Source organism: Natator depressus, chromosome 11 (genome assembly GCF_965152275.1).
Source record: "Natator depressus isolate rNatDep1 chromosome 11, rNatDep2.hap1, whole genome shotgun sequence".
In the NCBI taxonomy this organism is placed as follows: Eukaryota; Metazoa; Chordata; order Testudines; family Cheloniidae; genus Natator; species Natator depressus.
Genome location: NC_134244.1, coordinates 12,804,412 through 12,825,160, shown reverse-complemented (window position 1 = coordinate 12,825,160; position 20,749 = coordinate 12,804,412). Strand labels below are relative to the sequence as shown.

Sequence of the window (20,749 nt, the reverse complement as noted above, 5' to 3'; positions counted from 1 at the left end):
GACTGCCAGTCTCCAACACTTACCAAGAGACAACACTGTTTTAATAACAAACCTCATGTCTTAGCTATTACAATATTTGGCACTTAGGCAGCGTTCTCTGGCATAACGCTGTATTATGTGTACAGACAGCTGCGCCTGGCCACACTCACTCACCGGAAACTACAGGTTCCAAAACTACCATCACAGGTAGCAGCGGGGTTATTAATTCAAAACCAAACAATTTATTGACAAGATCACAACTTTAAGATAGCCACATTTTTAGTCCATTGAACCACTTATTTTCATTCATATGTATTTCTATGCTGCCTATGTTATATTATTGTTGGATTCTTTGACATGTAAAGAGACACGGCTCCCATTCTGAGCAGCTTACCATCTAGTAGTTTCCCAATAAATATGTAGCTTATATTTAGTGTTTTTAAACGTCAAGCTGCTTTATAAAAGCTAAATAATTAATCCTCACTCCCTGCTGGGAGGTAAGTACGTACAAATCGTTTATGATGTGGAAACTCAGACAATGCAAAGGTATGCAAGAAGCAAAGATCACCTCGCGAGGAAGAGAACTCGTTTCCACTGCCCGTGCTCAGATGCTCTGACTACATCAGCTTCTCAAACCACCGAAAAAAGGGAAATGTACATATCGTATCTAAGTTAAACAGGAATAACTGAAGTATTTTAAATCATTGTGTTTTTCTTTATTAAACCAGTTGCCATAAGATAGGCAGTTCTAACTCATGTAAAACAATAAAGGCGGTAAAATAACGTGCAGCAACTGTACACGGTTCCTTTGTTTTTAGTAAATAGCTGGTTTCTCCCCATAGCTGTTTTTTTTAAAAGACTTTTCCAGCCAGCCCAGTACATTATCTTTCAGCTATCTAGGCTTGGCTCTGCTCCCCTCTCACCCTCACTCAGATTCCTTCCTTCCCTATTTGAATGGGCCTTTTAGACAGCCAAAATTTGCCCTCTTCTTAAAATATATATACACACTGCTCCTTTGTTCCCTGTATTTGTAAACAGACCTTCCTTTTAGGGCCCTCCTGAACTCATTTTCCCACCACCTCCCACAGAGCTGTCCCCTCCCCAAGTTCCTTTTTGGCCAAACTGGGAATTTGTCTCACTTGCTCTTGCCAGTTGATGATGGACAAAGGCCCAGTTTTGCTAAAAAATTTGGGATGTCTGGGCCAGAGCTTAAAAAGGGGACTGTCCTGGACAAAACAGGAGGTATGGTCACCCTAGACTGTAGTAACAGCCTCCCAGGGAGCCAGGGCAGCTGTGGGGAGCCCCAGACCCTCCACCTGCCCTGAGCGAGGAGCTGGGGTACCTGAGACCAGCCCCTGACCCATGCCTCTGCCTCCCAGGGCCCGCCATCCAGGACATGTGGAGGATCCCGGACTCCCCACAGCAGCCCAGGCTCCCTGGGCAGGTCATACCACAGCCTGACTTCCAGCCAGGCCAGGAGGCAGGGCCTTGGGGGGAAGGGGAGGAGTGGGGAGGTGGGGCCCCATGGTGGGGGGGATGTGGGGGCCCCCAATGTCAGTAGCTGCCTGGAGCTTGAGGAGGGAACACTGTGCCTGGAGTAGGCTGCAGACCTGTAGCACCTTGGACAGAGCAGTGCAGGCAGGAACCTGGGGAAAAGAGAGAGAGCTCTGGATGGGCTGCTGAGACTGAGGAGGGTGCTGTGGCCTTGGGAAGTGGCCTTAGGGAAATGTACCGGTAGTAGAGACAAAGGGGTGCAGAAGGAGGCTGAAATCCACCAGGTCCCTGTGCTGGGACATGGAATAGTGGGCAGCCCTGGGTCCCCCCACTCACCACTGGGGAAGTGGCTGGACTAGAAGCTAAATTCCCCTGGAAGGGGGGAACATGGACAGTGATGTGGCTGGAGGGCCGAGCCATGAAGAGGACACTACAGTTTCTGACACTGTGAAGAGGGGCTGCAGGCGGACTGCGGAGAAGGAGTGGTGGGGTGCAGACTGCAGACGGGGGTGTCAGCCTCAAGGTAATCCCCAGAATGACCAGGAGGAGGTGCCAGTCCGCGAGTGAGTGACGTGCTCCATGACACGTGTTTCAGATACAAATGGGCTTCTTCAAGATGTAACTGTGTTAACAGAAAATGACAAGGCAAAAATAAAAATTAAATTTAAAATAATGTGCTAAATGCCCCCCACTATCCAGGCCTTGAAGTGCATTCCTCACAGAAATAAGTTTTAATTTACCTTATAAAAATAGTCAGGGCCAGATACTCAATTGACATACATTTGCATAGCCAGCAAAGCTACGCCAATTTATACCACTAAGGTTCTACACACAATTCTTTCATAATCTTCCTTCTTTGCAATCCTCTTAGAATCATAGGACTGGAAGGGACCTCGAGAGTTCTTCTAGTCCAGTCCCCTGCACTCATAGCAGGACTAAGTGTTATCTAGGCCATCCCTGACAGGTGTTTGTCTAACCTGGTCTTAAAAATCTCCAATGATGGAGATTCCATCACCTCCCTAGGCAATTTATTCCACTGCTTAACCACCCTGTCAATTAAGAAGTTTTTCCTAATGTCCAACCTAAACCTAATGTCCAACTTGCTGCAATTTAAGCCCATTGCTTGTCCTATCCTCGGTGGTTAAGAACAACAATTTTTCTCCCTCCTCCTTGTAACAACCTTTTATGTTCTTGAAAACTGTTATCATGTCCCTGCTCAGGCTTCTCTTTTCCAGACTAAACAAACCCAATTTTTTTCAATCTTCCCTCATAGGTCATGTTTTCTAGACCTTTAATCATTTTTGTTGCTCTTCTCTGGAATTTCTTCAGTTTGTCCACATCTTTCCTGAAATGTAGCGCCCAGAACTGGATACAATACTCCAGTGAGGCCTAATCAATGCAGAGTAGAGTGGAAGAATTATTTCTCGTGTCTTGTTTACAACACTCCTGCTAAAACATCCCAGAATGATGTTTGCTGCCCTTTTTTTTTTTTTTTTTTGCAACAGTGTTACACTGTTGACTCATATTTAGCTTGTGATACACTATGACCCCCAGATCCCTTTCCACAGTACTCCTTCCTAGGCCGTCATTTCCCATTTTGCATGTGTGCAACTGGTTGTTCTTTCCTAAGTGGAGTACTTTGCATTTGTCCTTATTGACTTTCATCCTATTTACTTCAGACCATTTCTCTAGTTTGTCCAGATAATTTTGAATTATAATTCTATCCTCCAAAGAACTTTCAACCCCCTCCTAGCTTGGTATCATCCACAAACTTTATAAGTGTACTCTCTATGCCATTATCTAAATCGTTGATGAAGCTATTGAACAGAACCGGACCCAGAACTGATCCCTGCAGGACCCCACTCATTATGCCCCTCCATCATGACTGTGAACCACTGATAACTACTCTCTGGGAACGTTTTCCAACCAGTTATGCACCCACCTTATAGTAGTTCCATCTAGATTGTATTACCCTAGTTTGTTTATGATGTTATCAAAAGCTTTACTGAAATCAAGATATACCACATCTACCTCTTCCCCCCCATCCACAAGGCTTGTTACCCTATCAAAGAAAGCTATGAGGTTGGTTTGACATGATTTGTTCCTGACAAATCCATGCTGACTGTTACTTATCACCTTATCTTCTAGATGTTTGCAAATTGATTGCTTGATTATTTGCTCCATTATCTTTCCGGGTACAGAAGTTAAGCTGACTGGTCTGTTAGTAATTCCCCAGGTTTTTCTTATTTCACTTTTTATAGACTGGCACTATATTTGCCAATATATTGGTGCTGTATTTCCTGTTTCACAGGTGGCATTGTGTCAAATACCATTGTATTTTTCGTAATGAATTCTGAGATCTTTTTAGTGAACCAGGAAGTGCCAGGAGGATCTCACATTGGGGTAGGGAAACAGTGACAAAACAATTATTTAAGATTAACCCCTCTTTTGAATGCCCTCCAGAGCCTGGTTAGTAAAGGTTTTTCATATCCATTTCCAGGATCAAATGGACTCTGAGTGGTTAGAAGTCATATATTTAAAAGGAAAATGGCCTGACTTTCGGAGATGTTAAGCAGCACTGGGCTGTGGCTGGGGGACACAGCTGCTGAGGATGTGTGTGTAGGGAGGAGGGGGAAATGTGCAATTGAATGTCACCCTCTAAACTGGGCCTCCAAAGAGCCAGCTTTTCCCCCTTCCCCACACACACACACACCTTCCCTTGTGGAATCCACTGCTTCAGTCACACCAGTGGAAATGTGTGGGGGGAGAAAGAATGATTAGGATGAAGGTACAAAGTGATCCCCTGCAGGAGGATGCTTCCTGGGATGGTTGGGGTGGCCTTTCTATCAGACATCCCTCCTATTGTCTGGAGGAGGGGGTAGGTGAGAGGTTTTCACTCTGATAACAGCTCTGTTTTGGAGCTGATCTCCATGGCTGATTATCAGTAAGCCACAGAGACTTGCTCTGGGCTCTGCAGATTGAGGCTCTCTGCTTGCTCAGATCCTCCTTGACACCATTCCCCAAAAGCACATGAGAGATGGTCCAGCTCCAATCACTCTATAGAAGAGGGAAGGTCTCCTTGGGATTCCAGCTGTGCTCATGGAGCCAGACTTGGAAGTTTGGAGCCTCCATAGGGCTCAGTATCACAGGACACAAGAAAGAAAATGGTTCTCTATACCAGCACTGAGGCATATGAATTGTGCTCTCTAAAAGAGAGGTTTTTTAAAAGGTTTAAGAAAATCTATCAGTATAGATTTGGCTGGTAGATTCCATCTCCACTAATTTACCTGGAGGGGGGAATGGATTCTCCACCCAGCCATAAATACTGCAAAGACTTGTGTTTTTCCACTTTTGGATCTGGCTAGAAACCAGAAGTCTGTGTGAGGGGGAAACCATCTAACATTCATAATTTTGAAACACGCCTTCCCTTCCCATGATCATGCTTCATTCTTGAATACAGATGTTTTATAGTTTGGTGGAAATTAAAACATAGGTACAATCCCAAGCTAAACAGTGAATCAAGCTGTGTTTGTCTGCTCCTTCCCAGCAACACCCTCTTGGAATATCAAGACGGCCATGCTGTGAGCATTATCTTGTGTGTGTGTTAAGGTTGTTGCTACTGTGCACATCACATACCTAACACAAAACCACAGAAATGAAAAGGTAAGGCATCTAACAGGACACGCCTGTTACTGCTCCCATCAGAGAGGCACATCTCACTGCTAGAACAATCACTATATATCAGACCACAACCATAACTCTGTCCCAGTTGCGATGACAGCCTTCCAGCACTCCCTTCCCAGACTCCCCACTACCATAAACAGCCAGCACTCTCTCTCTCTCTCTCGCTCTCTCTCTCTCTCTCACACACACACACACGTACGTACATACGTACGTACATATGTACGTGTTTGGGGAAGAAAGAGCTGGATGGCAATTTCTACATTCTTCTCATGGCAGTAGATGGGCTTGGTGTATTTTGCCCCTCTCGGCAGAGAGCTAGTCTTCAGCTCTATACACCTGCCAGGCCAGAAGATTTAGTTGGATGGAACTCTGCTCACCAGTCTAAGGGAGACGAGGAAAGCCCAGCTCTGGTCAGCTTCATTTAAATGAATTATAATATTGCTTACCCATAATTCCATCTCCTGAGTTTGGCTGGAATGCCTTTATGCTTTGATTGTAGGAGTGAGAATAGATTATTCTTATTCCTGTGCTCTTGGAAGGGCATCACATGCAGGTGAGGACCTGGAAAGAGTGAGCCACCTTGACTTCATGGGAAGTGAACTAAGGTTTGGTAACAAAACTCAGGCTTATCAGGGAGGAGGGCTGTGTCCTAAAGGTCAGGAGCCAGAGTCCTAGTTTGCTCTGAGCTGACTTTGCAGTGAGGCCCAGCCAGACAAATGGCTGTGGTGCAGAGCTGACTTTGCAGCAAGGCCCGACTGGAGCAGTAACAACAATGACACAGAGATGTAGGTGCAGCAACCTGACAGACAGCAACAATGCTGAGCTGACTTCACAGTGCCCCAGCCCACCAGGCAGGTGAAAGCAGGGCTGATATTACAGCACTGGACCAGGACCTGACAGAGTGGTTCTCTGGACTGGAACAGAGGTGGTGTTGAGTTGCCCCTTGGTGCCCCTTGCCTGTCACTAACTGGACTCAGGATGGGGGTTTCAGGCGGTTGGGGTGGGACTACGAGTTCTGGACCGCCAGACATCAGACAATTATTATTAGAACTGTGGGGTGCCCACCCTCCTGATGCTCTGATTTGGGTGGCTCTGTTTCGTTTATGTAAATATATAGAGGGTTTTCACGTATCTAGTGACGGCTTGTCCCCTCTTCCCCCAGACCCTTGTGGTTCCATGTTCCCAAAGAAATCTGAGGGCTTACGCATAGGGAAGAGGTGCCTGCAAAGGAGACCAGGGACGTTACACTTTAATTTCCCAGAGCACGTAATAGAGCTACGGTTCTGACTCAGCCCTCGAGCCTAAGCTTTATGCATTCTTAGGAAAGGCCTTCTAGACAGATTGAACCCAGTCCTACAGGCCTAGCAGAGCAACTTCAAACCTTAAACAGCAGCAAAGAAATTTATAATTGACCCCACAGTCGATTATGTCGACAGTTGGTTATGCTGACACTCGTCTTGCCAGGAGTTGAGGATAAAGAGTGTTTATTTCACATATCTGCTTTGTTCAGGCTCAATCCAACTCCCATTTCTGTGGCTTCCAAACGCCAGCTGTTTTCTGTTACCTTTTACTTTTTTGTATGTCTTGGCCTAGAATTTGTATCCCACTGAGCATATGGAAAGAATCGTTTGCTTATATGACTAATGCAATTATGAGCTGAGGCTTAAAGTGCCGTCAGTTTACAGCAAGTTAATTGTTGGTATTAAGCAAGCTAGCATCAGTCTGTCTCAAAGTCTAAAGAGGAAGCTAAAACAAATTAACATCATCCATTTGCTGCCATTTGCAATTCTGACGTCAGTTAGAGGTTGAACTCTGTACCCATTAGAACAATCTTAAATGAGCAGACATAAGGAGAGAAACCACTTCCTCGTAGGATTGCCTGAGAGCAGCCTCAAAAATGAAAGGCTACGTATCTCTCGCCCTTCTGCTTAGCTTTGCTTCCTGTGCCAAGTCAGGTAAGAAACGCTATCTTCTATTCTGGGACTTTTAAATAACAACCCAATTCATCTACACAGGGAATGGATAACATTTTCCTAGTGGTGCATTTACTAAGATGGTTCCTAAAAGAATGCAATATTCAGCAGAAGAATGGTTACATTTTAGCGCTTCTAGTTTCTGATTAATTAAGGGGTGGAAAAATTTAACTGAAACCAAGTTTTACCCATTCACAGACCCAGACAAAAACATTGTTGTTTGTGATTAAATTAATTTAGTGCATCAATCTGTTTGTATGACCTATGTACTAGAGCACAGAGATTAACCCTTCATTAGAAAAGATAAGAAGCAGGGCTATTTTCATTAGTAAATAAGTAACTATTCAACTTCAGCTCCAGGAGAACGGACTGCTGTAGGTGTCCCTTATTTCAGCAAAACACTTAATCCCTGAAAGAATAATCTTCACAAAAAACAGCTCCACACCATCTAATTCACCCAGGATTTGATCCTGCCCCGTTGAAGTCAATGGGAGTTTTCCGTTGAGTTTGAAGGCTTGGGATTGGGTACACAATAAATGATAAGGGGCCAGGGATATGTATCTGATATCCAGGGTTACATCTAATTAAGTATCAAATCAACAAAAGCCAGGAATCTGCGAAGTGAAAACTGAGAGTCAATCTTTAACTTACTTTATTTGATTGGAGCATTGCCACTGATATAAACATGAGACAGAGGATCAGCCTTAACTCCTTCCTTCCTGATTTTTCTTTTAATGTAGGAGAAAAGGGAGGGGTGGGAAAGAGCAGGTGCTTGGATGGCAGCTGTCTGAAGGTCTTCGCTGCTTTAGAGCAATGTGAAAGGAGGACACAATCTCAGTGACTATGGTGATACACACACAATGCATTAGATAAACCAGTCATTGTGACACATTCATTTCTTCCAATGCCATCACAAATTGCTTTGAGATCTGCTGATGGAAAGTGCTGCATAAAAGCTAGGTGGTATTATTATAATTTCCAGTTGCACTCACAATGTATTAGGCACTGTACGAACATGAATAGCGTACAGTCCAATGACCTATAAATATATATTATAAGCATGGAGACATGGGAACTGCTGTGCTTGTTCCCAAATCTTTAATTTTTAAATGAAAATCCTTTTGAGTTGTTTCAGGGCAGCAATACCTCATGCATATGCGCCATCTTTATGAGTTGCCAGGGGGTGCTCAATCCCTGCTCTGCCCCAGGCCCCGCCCCCACTCCCCCCCTTCCCCCAAGTCCCCACCCCAGCTCTGCCTCTTCCCACCCCCACTCCGCCCCCTGCCCCATTCCAACCCCTCCCCCGAGCACGCCCTGCCCTCACTCCTCCTCCGCCCAAGCACCTCCTGCATGCCGCTGAACAGCTGAGTCGCAGCGGACAGGAGGCACTAGGAGGGACGAGGAGGAGCTGATTGGCAAGCATGCAGGGAAGGCAGTGGGAAGCTGTTGTCTGTTCTGCAAAAGTTCTGTGCCTAAATGCATAATTTCAGTCTCCATGGGTGTCCATTTGGCATTGTGCTTGAGCCTTAAATTTACCTTTAAATATGTAAAACCTCCTCCACCCTTGTGGAGTGTAGATGAGGTTTAATGGAAATCTTTGTCTGCAGTAGCTGGTGCTGATAACACAGGGGTATGGCCTTCCCTCAGGTTAAGGTTAATACATATGTAAGTGAATCTTGTAGAGAATGCAAATCACCTGTTCTTTGGGAATTAAGCCAACAAACCTCAAATCTAATCTAATTCTGTTGCTGTTGAAATCAGATGGCTGCTCATTAAAATAAGGGACTGAAACTCACTAGTGCGGGCTATCTTGTTGACAAAACCTATATTAAGCCTCCTGTAGCAGGTTTCAATCAGAGGCCAACAGGACCAATGGGCCAACCATGGCTCATCAATTCCCTGGTGCCCCAGAGCTCTCCCAGACAGACAGGGGAGAGGGAGAAGAGGGGAAAGTAGGGGGACCCAGGGCCCAAAGGGGAGAGACAAGGAATGTCTCAGTCACCTCTTCCTGGTGCATCTGACCAGCCTTCCCAGGACCACTTCCTACCTCCCTCTTCAGTTTGGAGTGTGGTCACCGCCTGCTTTCTCTCCAGTGGGAGTTCCCAACCAGTCCCAGCAGCTCCCCCACCATGTCTCTTCCTAATTTCCAGGCAGAGAGTCGGGGAGGGAAAAGGGGCAGCTCCCTCTCCTCCCCTCCCAGTTGAGCCTTACCCATGGTCCAGACTCCTCTCCTGTTTATCGCTTGTCCCCAGAAGCTGCAAACTGGCTTCATTTCTAGCCTGCAACTGCTGCTAGGATGTACTCAGCTTCTGAAAGGATCCAAGTCCAGAGCTTCTTTGGAGCAGGCACAGTGGTCTCCTGTATCCCAGATGGGACCCCACACTAGCTCACTTTCACTGGCAACCTACGTGCATGGCTTTGAAATTAGAACATTGGGGTGAAAGTGAGTGTGGATACTACAGTGACTAATGGGGAACAATTTTCACCAGAATCTGTTGAACTGAGATCAGAATCTGGGCCTATGTCAGTATAATATATTTACCAGCATGCCTATTAAGATTTATTTTCCTTTTTTCTAGACCCAAACAATACCACATTTTCATCAAATTCAACAGTTAAGAAGGATACCTAAAAGGGCTGAAATTCTCTACTGAAATTCTACTCCAAAACCTGACTGTACAAATAGCATAATAGGGTACCATGTTCATTGTAACTCAGTGGGTCCTTACCAAATGTGGTCAGTTTACAACTGAAAACTCCCATTCCCAACTCAGCACTGCAAACTCACGTCTGGGTCTGAAAAAACAATAAGGTTGTTTGTTTGTTTAAGGGTTGTTTTGCTCACACAAGGCAGAGCTGCACAGATAAAACTAGAGTCAGGTTTTGCCCCTGCAACAGGAACATACAGCAGACTTCCAACAGGAACTACTGATTTAGGTGTTTCATGGTTTGCTGTCCAAACAGAGACACAGGAGCTGCTGAGTGAAAAGGTGTTGTTATTCATTAGTCACTTTTCAGACCGGGACCATTTTTTAAATAAAATGTACCATGGGCCTGATCCCACTGAAGTCAAGGAGAGTTTTGCTGGTGGCTTCAGCAGGAACAGGATAAGACCTAAGTCAATCTTCCTCAAATTCAAACGGGAACTAGAATATGATTCTTTAAAATATGTGTTAATCTGTAGTTTACATGTTAGCATTTGTAATGTTAATCAAGTACGGGGACAAGTTCATTCCATGGTAATTTCAAAAGAAAAGCCTGTTCTTGCAGAAGTTTTGTCCTTAGCTTCAATATGGGCCGAGTCTGTCCCTTGCTCAATATATCTTTACCAGATTGTTGTAGTGAGGTTTCCATTTTAGGAGTTCTTTACTCTTTTATAAAACTTCTTTCTACCCACACCTTCCCCAGCTCCAAGAGTTAAGCAGAAGAAATGGAAGGTAATGGTGCTGATAGTACCATATTTTCTTCCCACACAATATCTGGTAATTTAGAGAACTCTGTTATTTCAATCTACAGTTACATTTACTTTAGATGTTAACACTGACAACAATCTCAGGATTTGTTCCCACTGATGTCCCCTAGTGGTTTCAATAAATATATATTATTGCAACTAGTGATAACGTTTAATTTACATGTTAATATTTGGGACATTAACATAACAAATGGACAAGAACATCACATCTCCCATTTTCAAGAAAATTTACTTTCATGAGCTATTTATCTGAGTTAGGATCAGAAAAGCAGGAGGAATGGAATTAACTGATTAGTAGGCTTGGAAGGATTACATTTTTATTGCTAAATGTTGGTAAACCTCAATTTCACCGTAAATAGACAAACCAGAAAAAATATTTCCTTTTATACTAGTTGAAATGTACAGATAAGCAAAGAAAAAAAAATGCTACTTGAGACCTTCTTAGAGTTTAATATAAGAATATTTACTTCATATATTTTGATACATAATGATAACAGTGTGTTTTTATGGTTTATAAAACTTTTACTTATTTAATCTTACCACCTGCTGTCATTAAAAGCTTTCTTGACACCCGCCCCATTACTTCCCTGACCTGTGAAAACTTAAATGATCCAAAATGTTAAAAAGCTTAAAAATAAACGTCTATATTATATATCAAAATTATTTTTAAAAAATTGAATTCTGCCACCCCTATTGATAAGCATTAAAATCACCTGTCACAAATATTTTTCTATTGAAAAAATGTAAATAATGCCAAAGATGATTTAATTGTGTAGAACCAACAGACCAGCTGATAATATTAAAGAGATACTGTCAATCTGAAATTTAGTTAATTTATAAAATACATTTAAAGGAAGCTTCAGGTCCCAGAATCCTCCCCTGGAGTCCTTGTCCAATCACCTCCCCAGGCCTCCGGCTCTTTGTCCCAGTCTTTTTATCCAGCCAGTCCCATTTCTGATCCCAGTCCCTGGCTCCTGTCCACAAGAATTCAGCCTGAGGCAGTTACACAGCATGGAAAATTTCAGCCCAAACAGTTGAAGTTTGGCAAAGTTACAAGCAGTTGAAAACAAGGTCCTATAATAGAAGTGTTTAGCAACTTTAATCAGAAGAGGTGCTATCTGCCCTGCCTATACTACGAGGCTTAAAGGAAGGAGGAACAAATATGATACTGTAGAAAAATAATTATTGATAATAAATAACACTCATAGAATCATAGAATATCAGGGTTGGAAGGGACCTCAGGAGGTCATCTAGTCCAACCCCCTGCTCAAAGCAGGACCAATCCCCAATCAAATCATCACAGCCAGGGCTTTGTCAAGCCTGACCTTAAAAATTTCTAAGGAAGGAGATTCTACCACCTCCCTAGGTAACGCATTCCAGTGTTTCACCACCCTCCTAGTGAAAAAGTTTTTCCTAATATCCAACCTAAACCTCCCCCACTGCAACTTGAGACCATTACTCCTTGTCCTGTCATCTTCTACCACTGAGAATAGTCTAGAACCATCCTCTCTGGAACCACCTCTCAGGTAGTTGAAAGCAGCTATCAAATCCCCCCTCATTCTTCTCTTCTGCAGACTAAACAATCCCAGTTCCCTCAGCCTCTCCTCATAAGTCATGTGTTCCAGACCCCTAATCATTTTTGTTGCCCTTCGCTGGACTCTCTCCAATTTATCCACATCCTTCTTGTAGTGTGGGGCCCAAAACTGGACACAGTACTCCAGATGAGGCCTCACCAATGTTGAATAGAGGGGAACGATCACGTCCCTCGATCTGCTCGCTATGCCCCTACTTATACATCCCAAAATGCCATTGGCCTTCTTGGCAACAAGGGCACACTGCTGACTCATATCTAGCTTCTCGTCCACTGTAACCCCTAGGTCCTTTTCCGCAGAACTGCTGCCTAGCCATTCGGTCCCTAGTCTGTAGCTGTGCATTGGGTTCTTCCGTCCTAAGTGCAGGACTCTGCACTTATCCTTATTGAACCTCATCAGATTTCTTTTGGCCCAATCCTCCAATTTGTCTTGGTCCCTCTGTATCCTATCCCTGCCCTCCAGCGTATCTACCACTCCTCCCAGTTTAGTATCATCCACAAATTTGCTGAGAGTGCAATCCACACCATCCTCCAGATCATTTATGAAGATATTGAACAAAACCGGCCCCAGGACCAACCCCTGGGGCACTCCACTTGACACCGGCTGCCAACTAGACATGGAGCCAATCTGTTGGTAACATTGATTTATCTAATTATTTGTGTTGTGGTAGACTTTGGAGCCCCTATCATGGACCATGATCCTACAGTGCTAGGCGCTGTACGGATGGAACAAAAAGACCATCCGAGCCCCAATTAACTTACAACCCCAAAGGTGAAGATCCAGCAAATAGCTGGTGAACTTCTCCGTGAGTGCTTCATGATCTAGGCTTTTCTCTCTGGGTCCCAATGGTGGTTTTGATTCATGTTATACCAAATCATAGATACATTTATGTTAAAAGTTAACTTTACCATAACAAACAGTTAAGGAAATCACATGTCCCATTGCTCAGAAGTTAAAATTCCCACAGGTGATTTTTCCCTGAGTAAGGATCAGACCTGAGGGCTATATATAAATTATGTTTTAATCAGATTGTCAAGTTGGGTTTTGAAATTGAGGAGGCACAGTAGAGATTGCTCACTCTGGGGCTTACAAGCACAAATATGATGTAGACAAATAGTAATGATTAATAAATAATATATTTATTGGTTGTATTCATAAAATTGTGGAGTAGCTGGTGAATTTCACCCTTGGTTCTGAAGGTCCCAAGTGGTGACCCCACGGATACCCCCTAAGGATTTAGATAAATTTGTCCTAGCAATGCTTGTTACCTTTTGGAGCCTGAGCATAATAATTGGCCTAGAACATCACATCTCCCAATTTCTAGGAAGTTAAAACTCCCACGCGCTACTTGCCCGAGTTATGATCAGAGCCGATGTCCGCTATTGTAGTGGTGTGAATATTTGTTTTCTTTAGTTCATCAGCTGCAACTCCAAGGAGGCTGCTGCTGAACACATGGCGCTGACAATCCCAGGGTTTGTTCCTCTGATGCCCCCTGGTGGTTTCAATAAATATATCTTATCCTAATATTCTAGTGATGTGGATATTTGTTTTCATTTGTTCATCAACTGCAACTCCTACAGCTGCAGCAGGTTGGTTTACATAGTGTTATTCTGTCAAACAAAATTTGCAGAATTTTTAAATATTGTGCACAGAATTTTTAATTTTGGGGTGCAGAATTTTTCAATTTTTAGTGCAGAATGCCCCCAGGAGTATAATCTGAGAACATTCAGTGTATATGTTAATATTTGGGACATTACCATAACAAACAGTCAAGAACAGCACATCTTCCATTTGCAAGGAAGTTAAAACCTTCATGGCAGTTCTCTGAGTTAGGGTCAGGTCTGATGTCTATATATATTTACTAGGATGTCATAGTGTGGTTTGCATTTAAAGATTTGTTTCTTATTTTACAGAAAGTAGCACTACCCAGACACCCATAACTACGGCAGGTAAGCGGGAGGAATCAAACTGATTGATAAGTATGAATCTTAAAATCACAATCAAAAATATTTTGCTACAGAAAAGAATTGTAAAATATAACTGAGAATGATGATGATTTAATTGTGAAGACTCAAAGGAGTAGCTGACGTCAATTTCAAATTTAGTCAGTTTATAAAAGGTGTTTAAAGGAAGCTTTCAGGTCCTCCGTTTTCATCACCGCCTAGGGAGTGGGAGACCCATACAAAGAATGGGGGTGGAACTGATTGTCTGACTCTACAGTGGAACCATTGCCACAGGCTAGGCACAAAGTGTTATCAACTGCCCAAAGTAAAGAAACTGACTACACAGAGAAAAATAGTTTTTTCCCCTCAAATCTCTCTGTCAAAGCCATTCTGCAAATAAAGCACGTAGCAAGTTTTTTGAATAGAAGCAGGTTTTAAGTAGATGGAAGTTCTTTTTAAAAATCCAGAGTTTTATTTAAACGTGGCGCTAGAAAACTTGGGTGTTGAAAAATAATTGTAAATAACACGTGCAACTACTGATGATATAATGGTGAATAGCCAGGACATTTGCTGGTGATATCAAAGAGCACATTACTCACTTGAAATCCAGTCAATTAAAACCATGACTTTACCGTAATTTCAGAACCTATATAAGTCCCTGTGCCACCTGGCCAAATTCTGTGGAGTTAAAATTGTGTTTCCTGTGTTTTCCTCATTCTGTACTAGTGTGCGACCCACATAAACAAAAGGAGAAACTGTTTATGCAGGGGAAATAGTGAAACTGACTATACACATGGTGCTGTCAAATATATGGAGTAAATAAACTAAACAGAGAGAAAACATTTTCCCCTGCACTAGTCTTTCAGTTGTAGCCATTTTGTAACGATAGCAGTTAACATGTATGTCAGCCATGAGCAAGATTTTTAGGCTGGTGGAGGTGCCTTTAAAAGTACTGATATTTATTTCCATATGTGTCTGTTGGTAGGGTCCCTGGGTCAGTATATGTTTACTGGACTGCGGTTGTGAGGTTTCTGTTAAAAGGTGACAGAAATCATATATAGGAGGTATCTCCCCCACACCTTCCGCAGTTGCAAGAGCTAAGCAGAAGGAATAAAAATGTCAAAGGCATAAAAACACCAGGCACAAATATAGTTCTGTGGAGAAGAATTATTAGTCTAAATAACAGTGATAATATCACTGTGCTAAGTCAACACAGTACCTGGTGAATTTTGTCTTTGGTGCTATAGGAGCAGGACTTTGTTCCGGCTGAATCTCCCCTGTGGTTTTGATAAACAAACTGTCCACAAACCTGGTCACGGGTCCTTTAAATGTTTACACTTGAAACATAAGCATAACAAAGAGACAAGAACATCCCATCTCTCACTTTGTAGGGAGTTCTAACTCCCATGGGCTACTCGCCTGGGATATTATGTGTGTAAAAATCAGATCTGATCTCCAGAGATGTCCTGTAGTTAGCTCTTTGGTAGGAGGTTCTGCTGCAGCTTTCACAGCCATGTCAGGTAAGCAGGAGGAATAGGAGTGGAGTGGGGATGAGTACACCGGATGTTTCAAGCATCAGGCACAGCTATGACGCTGAAGAAAAATCATTATTACTGAGCAACTCATCGTGGGGCACTAGCATGATCTGCAAGGAGGCTACGGCCCTTTGGGGTCTGCCAACCTGCTGCAGCTGCGAGCCACTACTAGGGGCTACTGAGCCTGGAAGAGCCCACCTCGCACATATGTGAGGGGACTGTTGCCCCCTGACTAACATTCAGGGGGGGTGTTTTGGTTGCCAGCTCCCAGTACTAAAAGGGGAAGGGTCTATGGGAAATCAGAACCCTGAGACTGACAGTCCCCGGGAACAATGGGGAGAGGGCAACGCTCCAGGTCAGCCCGCTTGACAGGCCAGGCAGGCTAATCAGGGAATCAGGAGGCCACGGGGGTCCCATCCTCTGTGTGAGCTGGAATTGCTTGGGTCGGACAGAGTGGGGCCGAGCTAAGGAGAGGGCAGGGTCCCGAGCTGAGCTAAGGAACAGAGCCGTGCCATCCAGTGGGGCCAGAAAAGCATCCCAGGGGGCTGGAGGCAGAGCAGCAGCAGGGTCAGGTCTGATGTCTATATATATTTACTAGGATGTCAAAGTGTGGCTTGCATTTAAAGATTTGTTTCTTATTTCACAGTAAGTACCACTACCCAGGCTACGACAGGTAAGCGGGAGGAATGGAATTGATTGATAAGTATGAATCTTAAAATCATAATCAAAAATATTTTGCTACAGAAAAGAATTGTAAAATATAACTGAGAATGATGATGATTTAATTGTGAAGACCCTACAGAGCAGCAGATGTCAATTTCAAAATTAGTCAGTTTATAATGGGTGTTTAAAGGAAGTTTTCAAGTCCTCCATTTTCGTCACGTCTAGCAGTGGGCCACCCATACAAAGAATGGGGGTGGAACTGATTGTCTGACTCTACAGGGGAACCACTGCCACAGGCTAGGCACAAAGTGTAATCAACTGCCCAAAGTAAAGAAACTGACTACACAGAGGAAAATAGGGTTTTTTCCTCTAATCCAGGGGTGGGCAAACTTTTTGGCCTGAGGGCCACATCGGGTTTCAGAAATGGTATGGAGGGCTGGTTAGGGGACGCTGTGCCAGGCTGTGCCTCTGCTCCCTCTTGCTTCTCGCCCCTTGACGCCCCCCCCCCCCCGGGACTCCTGCCCCATCCAACCCCCCCTGTTCCCTGACGTCCCCACTCAGGACCCTCCCCCCCCACTTCCTGTCCCTGACCGCCCCTAGCAGTGGGACACCCATACATAGAATTGCCTGGCTCTACAGGGGAAACACTGACAGACTGGTCACAAAGTGTTGTCAAATGAAAAAGGAAACAAACTGACTAAAGAAAGAAAAACAGGTTTTTCCTCCAATCTCTCTCAGTTATTACCATCTTGTAGCTACTGCAGCTAACAAGTTTATGATGTGGCCCTCTTGTGCATATGCATTACAATACAGTCTTTGTTACATGATCACTAATATTTTTTCCACAAGACCCTGGCCTCACATTCCCAGAGCAGGTCCACCACATGCACTTAGTATCAAGACTGTGTCGTGAATGGGGCTGTTGGCTGTGGGACCCACATTTGTTTACAGGCCTCTTTGGGCCTCATTAGAAAGGATGGTCTTGTCGTTAAAATGGTTGAATTAGCCTCCTGGAGAATCGAATTCTATCCCTGCCTCTGCCACAGAGTTCTAGGGTGATGCTGGTCAAGTCCCTTAAACCACATTTTTTTACTGGTGTCTGCTAACTGTGTGTGCCGTATTTTATAGGTCACATTTGCAGAAATGCACTCACCTGCTCATAAAATGGCAACTGAAGTGAATGGGAGCTGTGCATTGAGAATATCGAGTGGTATAAAACAGCCAAGCACTCTGAAATGATGTTGCAGGATGTTGTGAAGGCCAAGACTGTAACAGGGTTAAAAAAAGAACTCGATGAATTCATGGAGGACAGGTCCATCAATGGCTATTAGCCAAGATGGGCAGGGATAGTGTCCCTACCCTCAGTTTGCCAGAAGCTGAGAATGAGCGACAGGGGATGGATCACTTGGTGATTACCTGTTCTGTTCATTCCCTTTGGGGCACATGGCGTTGGCCACTGTCGGAAGACAGGATATTGGGCTAGATGGACCTTTGGTCTGACCCAGTATGGCCGTCCTTATGCTCTTATGTTCTTAAGAAAAATCAGGCCCTGGGTGTCTAAAGATGAGCACTCAACATTAGTGGACACTTTTGACCTTAATCTCCTTGTGCTTCAGTTCCCCATCGGTAAAATGGGATAATAATACGTCCCTACTCTGCAGGAGTGATGTGAAGGTAAGGTCTTTAGAGTTTGTGAAGCATTCAGATATAACAGTGATGAGTGCCACAGAGATGCCCATGAGGAAATTAATAATTCTGTATTCAGAGCAGGGATTGAATATTGTGCAGGAAATATCACCCGGGCCACACTCTCAGTATAAAAAGTAATAGTAACAGCCATCTGTGCAGTGAGCACCATCCATCCTGTGCACTGAGTGAGGCAGGGGTCTTGTGGAAAAAATAGTATGTGATCATGCAATTAAAAACTGTATTGTAATGCATATGCTCCAGGGGGCTAAATTAAGGTTGCATAGGCAACCTTAATTGTGGAATTTCCTAACTTTTCAGTGCTTGACTTTTGTACCTTAACATTTTTATGTAGTGTTTTATAGATTGTGTGTGTGTGTGCGCATGCGCGTGCACACACACACACACACACACACACAGAGTAAAAGCTGTTTTATCCAGCACTTCACCAACTGGAAAGCTCTATAAACTGGCATTTCTGATCTTCATTGAAAGTCCGGTTTATAGTCGGGTTGGCGCGGGGCTGGCAGGGGGTTGGGGCATGAGAGGGGGTGTGGAGTGCAGGCTGTGGGAGGGAGTTTGGGTGGAGGAGGGAGCTTGGGGCACAGGAGCGGGTGCGGGGTGCCAGATGCGGGAGATACTCACTGCCTCCACCTGCAGCTCCCATTGGCTGCAGTTCCCGGCTCATGGGAGCTGGGGAGCCAGTGCTCGGGGTGGGACAGGGGAAGTGCGCAGAGCTGCTTGCCAGGCCTCCACCTAGGAGCAGCTGGGACAGTTTTCCGCTTGCAGGGAGCTGCCCGAGGTGAGCGCCCCCTGGATCCGGCACCCAAAGCCCCCTCCCACACCCAAACTCCCTCCCAGAGCCCACATCCCGCGCCCCGACCCTGCACTCCCTCCCAGAACCCACACCCCATCCCATGCCCCAACCTCCAGCCCCGCAGCCCCTTCCGCACCCAAACTCCCTCCCAGAACCTGTGCCCCCACCCATCCCGTGCCCTAACCTCCAGCGCCGCACCCCCTCTCTTACCCAAACTTTCTCCCAGAACCTGCACCTCATCCCGCACCCCAACGCCACAACCCCTCCCACACCCAAACTCCCTCCCTCTTAGTTAACCGGCATTTTACACATACCAGCACCCCCCATTCCCCAGGGTGATTTGCCTGAGTAAGAAGCAGAGCTCATGTCAATACATATTTGCCAGACTGTTCTTCTGTGATTTACATTTGAAGACGTTTTATCTTTTATAGACACTACCACACTTACCCCAGCCACAACAGGTAAGCAGAAAGAACCACTCAATCTGAAATTTAAAATCACTATGCGGAAATACACTGCTTTAAAAGCTAATAGTGGATAAGAAACAATAGTGAGAGTAATGTAACTGTGCTAAGCTAATATCAATAGCTGGTGATATTAGAAGGGTATTGGCTACGTAACGGATAGTCAACTTCAAATATACATTAAATATAGTTTCAAGTACACCTGCCCCTGAATCCCCTGACAGTTTTTATGGTTTTACAATCACATTTTCCTAGATGTTTTCTCTCCCCCATTGCTGTGAAAGACCCACACAAAAACAAAGGGGGGGAAACTGATGCATTTACTGGTTATCCCAGCGAAACAGCGAAAATGACTGTATACAAAGTGCAGTCCCAAGTGAACAAACAAACCAAAACAAGAACTGAAGAAAATGTTATATTTTCCCCCTCTGATCATCATCATCAGCGTAAGCGCAGTGTGCCCAGCCATTTGATCGCATTATCATCAGCCTGGTGAAGAGCCAGTAGCCCCCGTAGAAATAAGTCAGCAGTCAAGGATATGCGACATAGTCTGAAGTTGACCACATCTACGTAGTGGGTCATTAGAAAAACCCCATTTACAGAGATTGGCCACACAATTGCCCTGTCCTGTTTGGAACCAGTTCAGGGATGACCACAGGTGCCATGGCAAGTGAAAACCTGGTGGACGGATGGTTCAGTTGGTGACGAGAATGTGATTGATGGTGGTTGTTGCTGACCACTCGTCACACCAAGCGAATTCCATCGCCATATGGCAGAAGAGACCATAAAGGGCAGCTAGAAGACAGGCGAACTGGAAGGTGGTTGAAGAGGTCTGAGTACAGAGGCAAGTTGCTGTTCTCATGGATCTTGGCCAGGAGCATGATGGAAGCTCCCTCACAGCAAATATGCTTTGTTACTAAGTATTGGCAGCCACGGCAACAGAGTTGCACGTAAAGAACCGGTAATAATGTGTATAGCTTTGTTAAGCTCTACATCAACCAGCCTCGTGTGAGACGAGCAACACCAGACAGGAGCACAGTCCTCTGCTGTTGAATCGCACAGGGCAAGGACTGATGTTCTAAGTGTCTGGCTGCTTGCACCCCAGGCTGAGCCGGCCAGTTTTCTGAGCAAGTTATTCTGAGTACTAACTTTGGCTGCTGTCTTCAAGTGGTTGCAGTACGTCAATGATCTATCCAATAGGACGCTGAGGGCAAACCGGGTTTGAGTTGTGCTGAAGGTGTTGGCCATTTAAAAAAGTATTTAACTCGTGGCTTGCATTTGCATTATGCAGATGAAATAGGATAGAAACCGTCTTGGAAAAGCTTGGCTGCAGGAGCTTAGTCTGCCATGAGCTTCATATCATTCAGGACTTGGTCCGTTTCTAAGAAGGGCTGAGCTTGATAGCTGCGGCAGATTGATCTCGGCATAGATAAGCTTGCACGAGAGT

General features: G+C 44.6%; 1 protein-coding gene and 1 long non-coding RNA gene across 8 annotated transcripts in view; one reads left to right on the top strand and one right to left on the bottom strand.

Annotated features, from left to right (window-relative positions):
- Window positions 1-1,514: 1,514 nt before the first annotated feature.
- On the bottom strand, window positions 1,515-9,465 carry LOC141995545 (uncharacterized). The gene is made up of 3 exons (XR_012641350.1): window positions 9,342-9,465; window positions 5,604-5,718; window positions 1,515-2,095 (listed from the first exon to the last, which is right to left on the bottom strand). It is a non-coding gene; the product is annotated as an uncharacterized LOC141995545 (long non-coding RNA).
- The window catches only part of MUC13 (mucin 13, cell surface associated), a 39,936-nt gene continuing 26,152 nt past the window's right edge, over window positions 6,966-20,749 (top strand). For 3 of the 7 annotated variants that reach the window (XM_074966786.1, XM_074966787.1, XM_074966785.1), the window contains exons 1-4: window positions 6,966-7,112; window positions 14,108-14,143; window positions 16,319-16,345; window positions 19,270-19,299. In XM_074966786.1, coding sequence (XP_074822887.1) covers window positions 7,055-7,112; window positions 14,108-14,143; window positions 16,319-16,345; window positions 19,270-19,299 — 151 coding nt within the window. In that variant the 5' untranslated portion in view covers window positions 6,966-7,054. Of the gene's footprint in view, window positions 7,113-14,107; window positions 14,144-16,318; window positions 16,346-19,251; window positions 19,300-20,749 lie in introns of all 7 variants that reach the window. The other 4 variants (XM_074966789.1, XM_074966788.1, XM_074966784.1 and 1 more) reach the window with 2 other exon arrangements.